Here is a 17,348-nt window from a genome sequence, read left to right on the forward strand (position 1 = left end):
TCTGTCATGGTATGGGGGTGCAGCAGAAAACACAGCATGGGGGACTGGCGTATGTGCGAAGGTACTATTGACATGGAGGCATATATTGGAATTGTTCGGAGAAATATACTGCCATCAAGATGACGTCTTTCATGGGAAGTCCATGGTTATTAGATCAAGCCAATGCCAGCTTATTCTGCATGTGCTACAACAGTGTGGTTTCGTAGAGACAGAGTGAATGTGTTAGACTTGCCTACCTTCAGTCCAGATCTGACTCCTATTGAAAATGTCTGACCAGTCATTACAAGGAGAATCAGACAACGACAATCACAGACTGCTGAATATCTGAAGCCTTGTTTCAAGAGAGACTGGACAAATATTTTGATTGGAACCCTTTAACAATTAGTATCCTCAATTCCCAAACAATGAAACATCGTAATTAAAAGGAAGGTTGATGTGGCAGTGTTAAACGTGCCTCTGTCCCAACTTTTTTGGAGTGTCACAGATTCTTGATTTTATTGCATTTTGCAAAATGTCCCAACTTCTCTGGAATTGGGGTTGTACCTGGCAGTTTCAGAGATTACGTAGGATTTGTGATAAAGAGCAGGATTTTGAGGATAAAGCTAAGAGTCTAGAAGAATGATTTTTAAAAAGAGGGTATAAGTTTGAAATCATTCAAAAAGCTAAGATACGTGCAAAATTGTGACAAGGGACAATTTTTCACAGAGACAAATAAGAGTAGAAAATTTGAATAAGGTCTATTTTGTAACTAAGTACAGTACAAATGCTGAAAAAAATGAAAAATAATTTTTTTAAATTGGGGTATTCTACAAAGTGATGAATTGCTGAGAAATATATTTCCAGATCCTCCAATGATTATAATGGTATTTAAATAGTCGGCCTATATGTTTGTTGGTGCTGTATTAAGCAGTATATAAAAAGTGTTTCTGTTGCTCATGAAAATGTTTCTGAAACGTCTGTGTATTTGACAAATATTGCATTTATTTCACTTCCTCTGTGAGTATGCAAACACTGTGCGAGCGTCACTACTGGGAGCAGAAAGTGTCCAACTTGAAGTCTCTGCTTTTAATTCCACCCCGACTGCAAGCGGCTACACTCGCCATCCGGTGACAGGCTAATGTAGTTCATCTCGAACAAGCCTATAGAGCAGGGTTCCTCAAATCTTACCCTGGAGGTTCAATCCACTGCAGAGTTTAGCTCCAACCCTAATCAAACTCACCTGTCTGTGATTTTCTAATGATCCTGAAGACACTGATTAGCATGTTCAGGTGTTCAGGTCAGATTAGGGTTACAGCTAAACTCTGCAGGAAAGTGGATCTCGTTGTCCAGATTTGAGGATCCCTGCTATAGAGGGTTGTTGGTCACATGACTATGATCCGATGACTTAATGAATGACACTGCTTTCACCTGTGCCAAGTTTATTGTTTACTCTCCCTGAAGAAGGCATGTAACAAAATATGTTAGAGAGTCTTTTAGATTTCTTGGATGATTTTTAGATTTCTGATAATAAAGGCTTTTTAATTTACAAGAGTGCCGTGGTCAGTCTTTAGTTTATTTATTTTTGATGTACTGTGATAAACCCTAGACCAGAGAGCAGTCCTTGACCTTACAGCACCTGTACCCCGAGACACACTCTCTATTATTGGACTTTGTTCGCAAAATGTTCTTAAAACATATTTTTGTTAGCTGGTAAGGTGTATGAACTACCTAATTGGAACTTGACAGCCCATCATACTTGTAGGCTCTCATATTGTGGAAAAAGCAGCATTAAACTTCCTTTTCCATTTTTCACAAAGAAAATATTTAGCATTCCTTTGCATTATACAATTACAAGTAACAATAATCACAATAAAAAACATGTTAAGTATAATAATCCATCTCATGGACAAACCTTTACAAGTATGACATGCTGGAGGTTTCAAACAAAATGGTGACACCAACATTTCAGAATATTGAAGGGTATGGTTGACTAGCCCCCTTGTGCCAATACATGAAGAACAAAATGGAAACTGGGTCATGTTACACTGCAGTGTGAGGGCAGCCTAAAGCATTATTGATCTTACAATAGTTTCATCCCACCCACGGTGAGCCAAGACTGTTTGGATCGGTGTTACAACAGGTTAGGTTGAAAAGGAGCATCTCCAGAACTAGCAAAACTAATTCATGATTTCACACCAATTGACATGTTTTATCTTTGTATACAAATCTTTGGAATTTGAATGGAAAAACTGCTGGTTTGAACTGGCTTGTTTTCGATGTAGACATTTCGATGGACATTCTGTGGTGCCTTTTGACATTACAAAGCTAAGGAGGGCATTAATGTGATCAATGTCAGAGTGTCTCAGCAATTTGAATAAATTGGTATGAAAAGGCAGCCAGAGGTCCCAGCAGGACTGGCAAATCAGTGAGCTGTTTCAGATTGTACTTTGTCACATTGCCTCATGGACCCATGATGATAAAAAAAAAAAAAAAAAAAATTCTAACTTTGCTTAGTTTTTTGTTAAAATTTTGTTGAAGGGTTTTTTTTTTTTTTTTACATTCATTGCTGTGCAGTAATGAAATTACACGCTGCAGGGAGCCCAAGGTTTTTGCTAATTTTATGTGACCAATGTATAGTCAAATAAGCTGTATTTGAAGAAAATGTAAGAGTTATAATGTATTTCAGGCTCTTTATTATTCAGGTGCAGTACACTGTCATGTCTAGAACTGAAATGTCAAAGAAAATGTCAAGATTTTACCACAGCACAACACTATTGTTTTAACCGCTTAACATCTAGACTGGTATAGAAGGTTTATCCCCTCAAGTGAAATCCATGATGCTTTCACACTTGTCCTGTATCAGCCATTAATAATTCCTGAGGTGTCACACTGTCTTAGGAATTGAATGAATCATCAGAGGCTTTCACAATGTGGAGAAAGTCTTTGACTGTATATAGGTTGCATTATATACCAAGGGAGCAGCAGAAGCTCAAGGGAACTCGGTCTGAAAGCATCTATCTTTAGCACTGGGTGTCAAGTGTCATGTCAGATTGCAGTGATGAAGCTTTACTTTCATACTGAAGAAACTTTTTTTCTTGTTTTCCACTAAAAATCCCATGCCACAGAGAGAGAAAAAAAAGTTTTTATTTAAAATATAATTTATAGAAAAAAGAAAAAAAAAACTCAAATATACTGTAGTTAAATTTAAAAAAACCATCTAAAATACATTAAAGAAAATTAATTACATGAATTATGTAACTGTAAAATAAAAAAAAAAAAGTAAATGTTTAAAAAAAGAAAATCAAAATGATTGCAGACTTGGTGATTATGAGACTTAAAAAAAAAAAAAAAATGCAGTGCAACCTCAGCCTTTAAAGATATTGTGGATTTTAACATTCTGCATTACCCTTCTTACTCTAAAATAATATTACAGCAATCCCTAAAAAGGAAACGGGCAGTTCCTACAATGGCATTCCACTTATCATTTTAATCTATTACATTCACAGACTTCAACAAAGTTTGGCCACATTCCCAATATGTGTGGTCACTGATAGGGACGTGAAGAACTACATGGCATAGACCTTAACAACAGGAAGTGCAGGAGATAACGTCAGTAGATGCTGTAACCCTAGCCTCCTATCGCATTAATGTATGCCACACACAATGTCCTGCGCAAAAGACTGAACCAATGACCTAAACAGGCATACAGCACTAGTGTGTTCAGCACAAAACTGGAGCAGGGCTTTCTTTTTCTCTAGAACAGGCAAAATAATAGCAGAGACCAAATGTGCTGAATAACATGAACTTTGGCTTGGGAGAACCCTATTTCTGCCAACTGTTTATTTTATTTTTCCAAATACTGTTATATGAAGAGTGTCTGTCACTACATGGCCGACGTGCAGGATTCCTCCTCTTGTGATTATCTTGGGTGGATCGAGCTTCTGTTTGGAACAGGAGATGCAGCCTATTAGTCAGCCTGTGTTTAGCTTCTTCAACCAATAGGCTACGTAGATGGAAGAATACAGAATGGCAGGATTATAGGTTTTTAATGGCTTGAGTATGAATGATTAGTGGTCTCCTTAAATGGTCTCCTACTGCATAGTGCTGATGATTTGTGTAGGTACATCATGTGCATTACTAAATGGGAGTCATGCCATAAAAAATAAATATTTCCTTGATTTCCTTGACGTTTCAGTAATCAAAACATCCTCCCTAGTGCAAAATAAGCATAATAGAAACTAAGCCATAAAAAACACTCATTTTCTAATGCAGCTTTGTGATGTTACATGTTTTAAAGCAACTGTATGTAGTTTTGTGTGTGTTTTGCAGCTTTAGAGCCTCCAACTGTTTAAAGTGAGTGGAATTCACAATCATAATTACAACAGTGCATTTATTGCTGCTCTAAAGCAATCTGCCGTTTTCTTGTAATTTCACACACACTCACCAAACTAACTTACATAATCGTAGAACAGACATTTGGAGGGGAATGTGGAAAGAAACAAACTATTCTGGTTATTAGAAGTCAGTGTACCATCAGAAGTAATTGAATCTGACATTTCAAAGTAAACACTCTTACAGCTTAAAATGCCCCTGTTATGGGTAATGAAAGGTTCATATTTTGGTTTTGGGAGTCACCAACAACAGGTTGGCATGCATGCAAGGTCAAAAAACACTTTCATTAAACAATTGTCTTTACCTTACTTTTTCAATGACTCCCAAACAATTCACTCAATGATTCATTTTTCGAAACCCCTCCTTTGGAATCTGCGGTGATTGGTCAGATTGGTCTCGTTTTCATTTCATCATGCCTGTAATGCCTGATAAAGCAGCTTTTGTGAGTGCAGTGATGCTTTGTATACAGCGTTACTGGGGAAACAGCTATTTTTACTGCTCAAAAGTGGCACCTAGTGGCAAAGAATGAATTTGCATTTTCATTCAGACCAATGTGAAAAGACCATCAAATGGGCAGGCAATATGCTAATGTTTCATGTTGAAGTCAAAAGTTATCTGCTTTTTAAATCTAAAATATGATAGTATTGAAGAAAGTTTTTTTTTTTTTTTTATATAAATATATCTTTGTGTTTTGTTGGCAGGTGACATAAAACGATGTTATTCTCTGTTCTTTAAACACTCTACATACAAAATAACATTCAAATCTTGAGCTGCTTCTTTATGTAAATGCATATACAATTCACCATGTTTTTCAATTTCTGTAAGACAAATGCATTTCTTTGTGTTTGCCTCTCTGCACTTAAATGGTATTGAGTGCATGACTCAGTATTATCCTTCACTTTTAAAGTTAATTTAAATTTCTTTAGTTCCCTGGATGCCTGTTAATGCAATATAATGCTACCCAGATACATTAAAAAAAATGCTTGCTGTTTTTCTTTGACAGGATACTACATTTTTGATGCTTCTTGTACGGACATTGCATGTAATGTCAGGTATTGGTTATGCTATTGGATTTTGGTGCACCTCGCTCCACAGAATAATGATGGGATCTGGAATCAATCTTTATGAATTTCTGTGCACCAATTTATTGCACACATGAGAATGAATGAGAAATGAAAACCTGAAAGGGAGACTTTGGAATAAAAGTACTGACAGGCAGATACAATTAATATAAAATATTATTGAATGATAAACTTGACTGTTTTTGTGACCATCGTGCACTGAAGTGTAATTATGATGCTATCTTTCAACATCAGAGTGAAACCTATCACAGGTCCATAAACAACAACTGCTGTTGCCCTAAAAGACCTAACGGGTCCCGAACTACCAGCACCAGGGAACTGGAGACAGCGCCTGCAACAGGATAAAGACTTTACCAGGCTCAAACCGGGTCCCCTGGAAACTTCGTACTCAGTGCTCAGGCCAGACCTCAAGGTCCCGAAATCCTCAAGACAAGACAAATTTCATTTTAAATAGTGTGTAATGTTGCTGTTGGTGCCTGAAAGTTCAACGTAAGCGGAGATATCGTCTTTCAAAAATCAGGAAGTTTAATGCCTACAAAAACGACTCATACGGGACTACAACGAGATACTTCCCGGGTTGCATACGTAAAAAACCCATAAATTTGCATCAACTCCTCCCTCCGGAACATGCCAAAGAGGGGGCAAGGCCATGTTCTGCGGCTTTGTCGAAGAGGAAGAGTTATAGTGGAGAGTTGTAGCCATGCCGTCGAAACGGTGTTATTTTCACCCAGCTATCAGGTCTTCTGTGTTCGGGCTTCCTACGGACGCTGTAGTTCTTCAACAATGGTTAAAATTTATGTTTGATTATGTTCCTGACAATTACAATCCTAATTTAGCTCTCTGTGCTGCGCATTTTACGGAAGACAGCTTCCAGAATCTACACGAGTTCAATGCCGGATTCACACAGAAACTATTACTAAAACATGGAGCAGTTCCAGCTTTAAAACCAGAGGCAGCAGTTGTTGGCCACAACCTGTAAGTAAGATTTCATAATTTTAAATGTATTTGCATGTATAAATTCAGACGTAATGTTTTAGTTTTATCAAGGACGTAAACAAATGCCAACGCTGGCTTTAGTAGCCAGTTAGTTAAATGCTATTTCGTGTGTCTATGACAAACGCGTGTACACACATTTTGGACCCGAATTTGTAATTATGTACTAATTTTGTAAATGTATTTTCCATGTATACTTTATGACGTAATTTTTCGATTTGATCAAGAACGTAAACACAAGCCAACGCTGTTTGGTTATAGTGGCCAGTTAGTTCGATGCTATTTTGTGTGTATAAGACAAACATGTACAAACTTCAAAAATTATATCTAATATATTATATAAACTGATAGGGCAATATTGACACCATTATTTACATTTGACCGGAGCACATGCAGCTGTCGCCCGTGAAGATAATGGGCGTGAAGTTTCCGGACAATGTGCAGTACGCAGTTTAGCCAATCACAACACACCGGCCCAACTAACCAATCTGAGCCCATCGCCTGTTTCTGAGGGAATGGTTTCATAGAATCAGGAAGTCAACCGGGCGTTCAAATGACAGAGGAGAAAGCGGCTTACAATAAAGGTGAAATATATGAAAAATAAGGCGTTTTTAACAAACGAAACATGAAGACATGTTATATTGCACCCCATAAACACAATCAAGCAAAGAAAAAAAGCAGTAAACCACCCCTTTAAGGTATAACCTGAATGACAGTTAAAAATGCCAAAGAAAGTTACGGCAATTGTATTTTAATCAACAGTGGAGTAATTATACCACATTATCTTTCTATACCACAAATCAATTCTACCTCTGAATTATTGCTTCTTGGTTGACACTGTGTAATATTTTCAGAAATTAATTATATTTTTACTGACTTTTCTTAGAGTGTACTTTCTAAAGAATGTAGTACACAAAATCCTCTAACATTCTTATGTAATATTTTGTAAGCTTTATGATGGTCGCACAAAATGGCAGATCTATCAATCTCAGTAGACAACAAAAACATTTAAACCATTTCTTTTTAAATTATAGCCATCCATGATTTCAGACAGCTGTTTGACATCAAATCATCTAGGTTACATCACAAAAAGACGCCTTACCAGGATAGAGGGGTTCTTTGTGCAAACTGTTTCTGTTGGCCTCATTTTAAAAGCTCTTTCTGTATAAAATTACCTGATTGAAGCAAAATTATGAAGGATTTCTTAAAGTGAATGACATGAAGGCTAACTTTATGCCAAAAGAGATTACTTTGTCTTCATGGAAATATTTAAAAGTACTTTTGGAGAGAGCACAATGTGCTCTTTTTTATTTAATTTAAATATTTTCCTGTAATGAATCGTTTCAGATGATGTTCCCTTTCAGGTTCATGTTCTAATAGGCAAGACAATTCTTAATAAATATAATATATTTTTGTAATTTGCATATGTGCTTGGGAAAGCGTGACTCAAGTGGTCTGGCTATACACAGTTATCAAGTTCTATTATTTAACCTCCCACTCACTTAACATCTGAGCCATCATACAAAATGGATTTTATCTCTTACAGATAATAATGTCAACAAAGAAACAGACTCTTTGGTGTTGTATCTTCTTACGCTACAGTCCATTAGTATTTTTTCCAAAGGAACATTGTGCTGTTGTAAACTTAGTGAACTGTTATGCCCCAGAAGCACTGGAAATGAAAAAACTGCAATCTCATATTTTTGTACTAAGACGTTCTGTTATTCTAAATTGATAACATATTTGGCTTAAGTAAAACATAAAATGCCTGTTATTAATGTCTTTTAAGTATTGTTTTATTTACCTTTTTGTGTTGAAGCACTTGGAGGTGGTCATGAATGGATTTCTTCTGGCTTTCAAAAACACATGCTCTTGCTCAGTGGAGCGCCAGAGCAACACTGATGAGCACGCATTGGCTACAGCAACTCGGCCAATCACTGAGGACCTCCCAAAGAGTCTTGATGACATTTCGGCTGGTAAACAAGGCCTTTGAGCTTTTAACCCACCTCAAAACATCTCTCGAGGTGTTGTTTTCCCAAATGTTCAATTTTCAGCCAGGCCATCTTATCAGTCTTCAACGGGAACTGCGTCATGTTTTGGAAGTCGAATTGATTGAGTCAGGGTGTTCAGTAAATGAAGTTATCATAGATTTTCCAATACTCATCTTCTGCATGGAGGGATGGAGAGCTTGAATAACTAAAGTCCTCAGATATCAGGCTTCATTTCAAGGGTGGGAACCCAGGGAGAAGCCAAATTGCTAACATGATCTACATGCATAGAAGCACAGCAGAGGTTAATTGTCATTTCCTCCTGAGGATGTTTACCAATAACTTCAGTGTTTTCCTTTTCCATCTGGTCACTCAAGCTGTTTTCCAGGGTTTTGCAGTTTAATGGAAAAGCTGAGTGAGGACGTCATCTTCTTTCAGTGTCAAACAATTGTTTTTACTCTGATGTGTTAGCCAAATGTTTGAAGTAACAAAGTATTAAATATTATAGCAAACACATGACACTCTCCATTTGCATTCTTTTGTTTTAGCATCACCTTGGTCAAAATGATCCTCACTGAGTATATCCTAGAGGTAGAATTATACAACACTTATAAAGTGTTTATATGGTAACCAAATGTCTGGTGCAGTGCAGCAAGTGCTCTGCACATCCAACAATAACTGTAATCACCATCCTGATGCATACCACTCCCAATGCATTTTGCACATGCATAAATTAAGTGAGATTGGAGAAAGCTTATGTAGATTGCTAAAGTAAAGCGAGTAAATCATTCTGAAATTGGTCCAATGACAAAAACAAGGTTCAAACACACACTGAAGCCACATACAAATTGCAGCCACAGATCTGGACTGCATCCAGCCCTTTGAAGCAAAATAAGGGTATATTACAGAGTTGGACTTTGTGAAACGCAAGCTTTCCTGGGTTTGAAAGGAGGTCTGCAGTTGTGCCGATTAGCTCTCATGAAAACCAAAGGGAATCGCTCCAGTGAGCACTTGACAACAGCTTCAATCAACATGCATTTTGATTCTGAGTAAGGCTTAAAGGGATTGTTCACCCAAAAATGAAAATTCGGTCATCATTTACTCACCCTCAAGTAGTTCCACACCTGTATGAATGTCTTTGTTCTGCTGAACACAAAGGAAGATATTCTGAAGAATGTGGGAAACAGAGCAGTTCTGGGGCACCATTGACTTCCATAGTATATTTTTTCCTACTATGGAAGTCAATGGTGCCCCAAAACAGCCTGGTTACAAACTTTCTTCAAAATATCTTCCTTTGTGCTCGGCAGAACAAAGAAATTCATACAGGTTTGGAACTACTTGAGGGTGAGTAAATGATGACAGAATTTTCATTTTTGGGTGAACTATCCCTTTAAGCATAAGAACTAAATGTACCTTAACTAGGCACGTGTGTAGTGTAAAATGTAAGGGTAGTGTAGCACAATATGTAAATAACCCCTTATTAGGTAGTGGTTCTCAACAAAGAAGCTGCTGGCTGCTAAAAGGCCTTGGTAAGCCTCTAAGTATTTCAAAGCCATTTTAAAATTACCTTTCAAAATAAACTTAAGGATGATGATAATCTTTCATGAGGATGAATCTGTTATTGCAGATAGGTCCCGTTTTCCAGGTCATTAAAGGGGTCATGAACTGAGAAACCAAAATTCCCTTGATCTTTTGACATTGTACTATAAAAACATACTGTACGTTTCAGAACACAAAACTTTGTCGTTGGTCTAAAAACAGCTTATATTGGAGACAGTCTGCCAAAACAACATTTTTTGTAATGCTCTACTGTATGATGTAATATTGTGGATAAACACCACCTCCGCAGAAGTCATCACCACCTGTTTAGCCCCGCCCACTGATTCGCGCATGTATTGTTTACGAGAGAGGTGAACGCGCATGTCTACACAGAAACCAAACCATAAAGATTGCTCTGAAGACAAGATGCTTGGTCCTTTGTTCACTTCATTTTACTGCAGATTCGTTTACAAACAAGGCACAATTTAACGTGGGATTTTCAAAAAGATGTTGAATATTAGATCCGACAGTAACGTCGCAACACAAGTGTGAGTAACTTCACTGTGTGAGTATTTTCATGATGTGGTCACTATTGCTTTGTCTCTTCTTACAGATCGTTTGATATGTATTTAGTTATTTATGAGTTTTTGACCTAAATCACAGCAGTGTCCATCTATGAACAACCATTAGCCAATCACAGCAGTGCGTGTTTACTTTAGAGTCTAAAATCCACCACGCATATTCAAATGGAGCATTCTGATGAAATGGGTTAAAAACAGAAAATAGCTTATTACTACTAAATTATGATGGTTTTTGATGTAAAAATCTTGATTACATTATAAGTGGATCTCAGAGAACAGTACAAAATAAAAAACAAAGGCAGTTCGTGACCCCTTTAAGAGCAGAGAAATGAAAGCTTGTGTTTCCAACATATTAATACATTTACTAAACTTTGTTTTAACAAAACTCCCCATTTTCGTATAGTTTACTGCCTGTCCACTCTTGACCTCAATGCAGAAATTTGGTCCTGTGTTTCTTTTTGCTGGTCCTATTTTAAATCTGTCCAGCAAAATGGACAATTTTTTATTTGTCCTCTCAACAACTGTTGTTTTAAGAGTTGCTGTTCTTGAGACTCCTTTAATCACAAAATAAATAAATTGATTTTAATCTACTGACAAGACTATATATATATACACATATATACACACACACACACACACACATATATGCTTTTCTCCCATTTTTTGTTACAATCTCACATGAATATTGTATGCTGTGCTAATAGCATTTATTTAGCCAAAGAGTTCCAATGAAATGCTTATCTGGTTTTCTGTGGCTTGTGCGTGTTTTGCAGTGATTTTCTGCTTCATGAATTCAATTAATGTAGGTATTTGTTCCCTTCTGTCTGAAAGACTCATTAAAGTAGCACACAATCCATTCTGCAGATGTGTTCAACAGACTCTTTAGTCAGGGCACACCAGTCTAATACTTGTGCTTAAAAATCAAAGAGCTGTTTAATGCTTTATTTTAAAGAGATATATTATATCATCATTATTAATAATAATAATATCATTATTCCTACAAATACATGGATCCCGGCACTTTGAAAAATGTTTTCTTTCATTTTGTCTTTGTTAAAACAAGAAAGCTAAAAATATCCTATGGTGAAAAAATAAAGCAAACAACAAACAATTTAAACGTTGAGAAAAAGAGAAAAATCACAAAAAGACACAAATAAAACTATAACGAAATTGAAAAAAAGAAATTCTACATCCTTTACAAACACTATGGCCCAATAATTTAAGAAAATAGTGTCTCTAAAACGTTCATATTGCTTTGTACCTTCATCAGTGCCCTTTAGGGAGTTCAGCAATACAGTGCTGTGAAGTCTTCACAACGGCCAGAAGGGGACGCCCTCCTCCGGGCTCTGCACTCACCTCCATGAGGAGGTCATGAGGTTGCCAGCGAATCGGCTGGCATCTTTGAGGAGAGAGAGTCCCGTTATTAGCTTGTTTAATCCTCAGCACAATGTCCTTTTGTGTTCTTTTGGCAGTAGAGAAAAAAAATACAAGGTATAGTTACTATTCCTCATGATCATGGAGTATTCACCATTGTTGCATTTAGCATTATTACTCTCTAAGATATTATTACTATTACTATCACCATCACGGATACACAAGAGTGCATCGTGTGTCATGTGCGCGTGTGTGTGTGTGTGTGTGTGAGAACGTGTAAGTCAAGTGTTCAGTGCTCAGAGCTTGTTTTCTCAAAAGAGAAGCTAGGCAGAGTCAATAGCTTGGAGTTCGGGACACCTTCTTGGGGCAGCCCATCTCCTCCTCCACCCAAATCAAATGAGTCCTTGGAGTCACTGGAGGGAGCGCGCCTCCTCAGGCAAGTGTCCCGACTTGGCAATGGGGGTGGCACCATCCCCAGAGCAGGGTGAAAGCCTTCCGGAAGCTCAGAACCCTCGGGTGGATCCACAGAGATGCACGGCGGACTCATCTTCTTCTTGCGGCCGCGTGGAGAGGACTGTTGCTGGAGGCTGTCGCCTCGCGACACGAAGCCAGAGGAGATCGAACTGCGCTGGGGACTGCTTTCCACGGACGAGCACACCTCAATGGAGTGCCGACGTGGGTCGTCAAGCCATGACAAGGGCCGTGGTAACAGCAGAGCTCGCTGGCCCTGAGTGTCCACGCTGTGGTACTTCTTAAGCTGACGTCTTGCACCTTGATCCCCTGTCCCTTCCCCGATCCCATCGTCGCTCCTCCCTGCGAGCCCTGCCCGGATAATTCGAGATACCTCCTGATCCACAGAGTCCGTTTCCTCCTGCTTCCTGGCAGCCAGTGATGGGAGGGGTGGAGAGCAGGAACGCCTTGAGAACACGTTGTACTGGTCGTAGGGGTTGTGCTGTGTGTGGACACTAGGTCGCAATGGTTTCGGGGAGGCGCCTGGTGTGGCGGGGACCAGAAAGAGGGAAGGCTGGTGCTGCTGCTGAGGTGGAAGGGTGACAGGTGGGTCCGACAGTTCCCTAAGCCCCAGGGGGCCCTCGTTTTCCCCTCCCTCTGTGTATAGGGTCTCCTGAGAGTCACCACTCACTGCCACCTGAAGAGAGCAGGGACGGGAGGAGGTGAGGGGAAGGTAAGGGGTAACATTAAGGATTAGAACATGAACAGGTGAGAGGGAGATTGGTTAGTATGAGATGTTAGGGATGTAGAAGCTAGTGGAAGGGGAGGGGAGCCGTGGAGTTAGAGTGGAGTTCACCATTAGCATTGCACTCCACAAGCTCTTTGCTTCAAAGGATTGATGGTGAAATTAGAAAAATAGAGAGACAGCCTCAGGGCATCTGTTTTGAATGCATTTGTAGCCCCAATCCGAGGTAGCCAACATTTATAATCTGATGTTGGTGTTCTTATTTTTTTAAAAGTTTGTATCAAACTTGAAAGTATCAAATGAAGTAACTCACCACAAAACGTACCAAAACGTCCAGCCACACATTAAACCTTAACCAACAAAAATAGTGCTTATATTGTGCTACAAAGTTCAATAAAGCTTGCTTAATAGCAGTTACACATTCTGAAGTAACATTATTTCAACAACCAGTTAACCACTAGTTGAAAACCTTTTTAGTCCTTTCAGTCTCATGGGCGGTCCTAGGGATGGGCTTCCAGGGGTTATATCCTCAATTTTTTTCAATTTTTGCTGCGAGTTTTAATGTCAGGTTTCTAGTCATCTGCTCTATAAATCAGACATAAAGAAGAAACTAGAGGATCTATTGCCTTTTTGGTGTGAGTTGCACTCCATCCAGATGCAATAAGCACCAAGTATTTTAAAGACAGAATGGAATATGCTTCTGTACTCGAGCCTGACCACTTGGAAAACTCTTTTATACAGACAAAGACCAAGGCCACAAACTTCGCAAACTTTGGTAAAGTTTTCCCTCATTTAAACAGTACAATAACTTACAAACAAAATCACTTGCAATGACAAGTGAAAGTCATGACATTACTGTCAACCTGTACACAACTATGGAAAGCTTGAAGGGATGCATGGAACTTTTGGCATGCAGTATCCAGTAATATATAAACATTTACTTCACAAAAATGATACCTTACTTTACATTTTTAATATTAAAAAATTTAAACAAATGATGATTCATATGTATCCTCAGAGGTTAAGCGAGAAGCACAAATATATCCTGTCCCTAGAACCGCCCCTGGTCCTTCTTATTGTCTTCACTGATAGGAAATGTAGCCTATACTGTGTGCACTTTCAACAAAATCAGAAAGTGTACAGGCTACTGGAGAAATTAGCAAATAAATTTGTCTTCCTTTTGCTCTATATCTTTGTCTCCTCTTTGACACTGACACAATGCCTGAATAGCAGTACTGTACATGCTACTGCTGTGGGTAAAGTCACGTAGGTGAAAACTTACAATATCAATTGCACTTTCAGAGAAAAGTTTGTAACAGATGTTCTGTTTTAACTAGGGCAGAGAAACATTTACCCTAAGGCAAAACTACAGGCACTGTTTGGCAGACTGCACTCTGAGCCACTGGGCTACTGCAACAGACCACAAGACCCACGTCTCTTCCTGGGGTCTCCTTCTCTCAGAATTCTACTTAAAACTGTCGCTTTCTTTGAATTAAGGGAGTCCGAGAGAGGCACCGGCCCAGTAGGAGAGAGGTGGGTGGGTGTTTTGGGAGGGGCTAAAGATCACGAGGAACCATGTCATATTTGGAAAGTTAGCGGACACTGAGTAAGAGGCTGAGCCATAAGTGTCCATGTTCTATGTTGAAACTTGTATGATTGAAGCTATGCTGCCCCCTAGTGGCAGGAAGTTGATTTCACATTTGCATGACAAATGATTGACTAAATGGCATGTATGGGAAACCAAAATATATATAATTGAATGAATATGTATCATTGTTAATAATATTTTTACAGACATGCTATTTTATGTTAATGTTAAAAACAAACAGCTAATGTAATACTGTTTGAATACATATTTTTGGAAGGTTATCATAAATAAATGATGACTACCATCTGTGTTTACATTTCCTTTAAAAGGAATTCAATATAATTATTGCAGATCTTAAGGATATCTTTTTTATAAGGGCAACTCAGTTGAGTGTCAGTCCACTAATTTCATTCCTCTTGATCTTTACCCTGCACTTTTGGCCTTTACAGTAGCCATGGTGAAATGCATTGGGCTGGAGGAACGGGATTTAAGGGGTGTGGTAGGAGAAAGAGGGACAGAATTGGGGACGGAGTTCAAGGATCTGTGGCGCTGGAGGCCAGCTGAACCAAGCAGCCCATTCCAGCTCTCTCAGAAACAGGAGTATCTGTGCCTCAGGAGCAGCTCGGGGTCAGGCTTGGGTTGTACCATGCTGAGCTGCTCGGAGTGAGTCACATTAGAGGGTACGCAGGCCAAAAAGCAGCAGAAAAAAAGGAGAGAATGCAGGAAGGATTTAGAGAAGAAATATACTAGCCAGAGGGAGAGATCAACAGTGCAGAGGTGTCAGACTTCATACCACTCACATTCCCACAAATCTCCAATCACAATCCATAGACAAGGAATATTATGCATGATGAAAGAAGAGAGAAAACTGCTCTGTTACAAAACCTTGTCAGCTGCCTACGGAGGCAATAGAGTCATATGCCGCTCCTGATACTAAGGTTATTCCAACTTATTTTGATGCTTAAAATGACTTACTTCAGACAGATTCTAAAATTGCATTCCAAATGCACTGTGCGCTTCTGCTACACATTACATACTCTTATACAGGGTATGGAATTTAAAAGGCCAGTGCCATTTCTAATGGAATACTAATCTTTTTTTTTTTTTTTTTTTTTACTTCAAAGAACCATTTACTGGTCTTTCAGTAGAAGGAGGGACACAGCACACATCATATGCTGCAGCTAGAGCTTCAACAGGTTTATCCATTCACTTACCACTGAGTGCACAAAGTGTCTACTTGTGCTCTTTGACTTGCAGATGCAAGAAATTTCACACGTATTGCGTAAAGGGCAAAGAAACTAATGCCTTTATTCATGCATTAAATTGAGTAAAAGTGACAGTAATGACATTATAATGTTACAAAAGATTTCTATTTCAAATAAATGCTGTTCTTTTGAATTTATCAAAGTATAATTTTAACGGAAATAATCAGCAGCAAAACGTTTCTTGAACACCAAATCAGCATATGAATGATTTTTGAAATATCATGTGCCACTGAAGACTTGAATAATGGCTGCTGAAAATTAAGATTTGCCATCACAGGAATTAATTATATTTTAAAATAACTGTTAGGGGTGGGGGATATGGCCAAAATCTTATATCACGATATGAGTAATTTTATATCACGATGACGATATATATCACAATATAGTTATTTTTGCGTTAAAAAGGTTTTTATGATATCAAAGTTTTTGATACCATGGAAGTTTCATAATTCTTGTCACTACTGTCAATATCACAGAAAAATAGTCTAAAAAAGAAAAAAAAGAGGAAAAACTCAAGCTCAATGAAGATAAGTAACTAATTACAAGCAACAGGACAAAAAACTACAATAAATAAATGCTATATATTTATATCTAGCAAAATGTTAATTTCACCATAATAAGAGGGATCATATTTAGTACATATTTAGTACTGACCTGAATAAGATATTTTACATCAAAGATGTTTACATATAGTCCACAAGAGAAATTAATATTTTTAAAATTGACCCCGTACAAAAAATATACATACAGTTGATTCTTAATACTGTGTTGTTACCTGAATGATCCACAGCTGTGTTTTTTTGTTTAGTGATAGTTGTGCACGAGTCCCTTGTTTGTTGTGAACAGTTAAACTGCCTTCTGTTTCTTCAAAAAAATCCCTCAGGTCCCACAAATTCTTTTTGTTTTTCAGTATTTTTGTATTTGAACAACATTGACTGTATGATTTTGTGATCCATCTTTTCACACTGAGGACAACTGAGGGACTCATATGCAACTATTACAGAAGGTTCAAACGCTCACTGATGTTCCAGAAGGAAAAACCATGCATTAAGAGCCGGGGAGTGAAGATGTGTAGATATTTCTTATTTTGCCTAAATATCATATTTTCTCATTTAGTACTGCCCTTCAGAAGATACTTACATGTTTCCCAGAAGACAAAATAAGTTAAATTTACCCTGATCTTCAAATTCAAAAAGTTTTCACCCCCGGGCTCTCAATGCAATTTTTCTAAATTCACGTGCACGCGCTGAGAAACAGTGCTCAGAAACTCAGAATCTCTGACAGTGCGCGCATATAGCAAAATGAGTTCTCAATGAGTTTCAATCACTTAAAACCACTTGTTTTTAAACTACAACCCGTGCAAATGCAAGTT

At 38.1% G+C, this 17,348-nt stretch overlaps 1 protein-coding gene across 1 annotated transcript in view; it reads right to left on the minus strand.

The window, feature by feature from the left end:
• Window positions 1–11,213: 11,213 nt before the first annotated feature.
• The window catches only part of cacna1g (calcium channel, voltage-dependent, T type, alpha 1G subunit), a 241,173-nt gene continuing 235,038 nt past the window's right edge, over window positions 11,214–17,348 (minus strand). The window contains exon 40 of the mRNA XM_058793083.1: window positions 11,214–13,075. Within this exon, the coding sequence (XP_058649066.1) occupies window positions 12,218–13,075 (858 nt within the window). The 3' untranslated portion in view covers window positions 11,214–12,217. The remainder of the gene's footprint in view (window positions 13,076–17,348) is intronic.

Source organism: Onychostoma macrolepis, chromosome 12 (assembly GCF_012432095.1).
Source record: "Onychostoma macrolepis isolate SWU-2019 chromosome 12, ASM1243209v1, whole genome shotgun sequence".
In the NCBI taxonomy this organism is placed as follows: domain Eukaryota; kingdom Metazoa; phylum Chordata; class Actinopteri; order Cypriniformes; family Cyprinidae; genus Onychostoma; species Onychostoma macrolepis.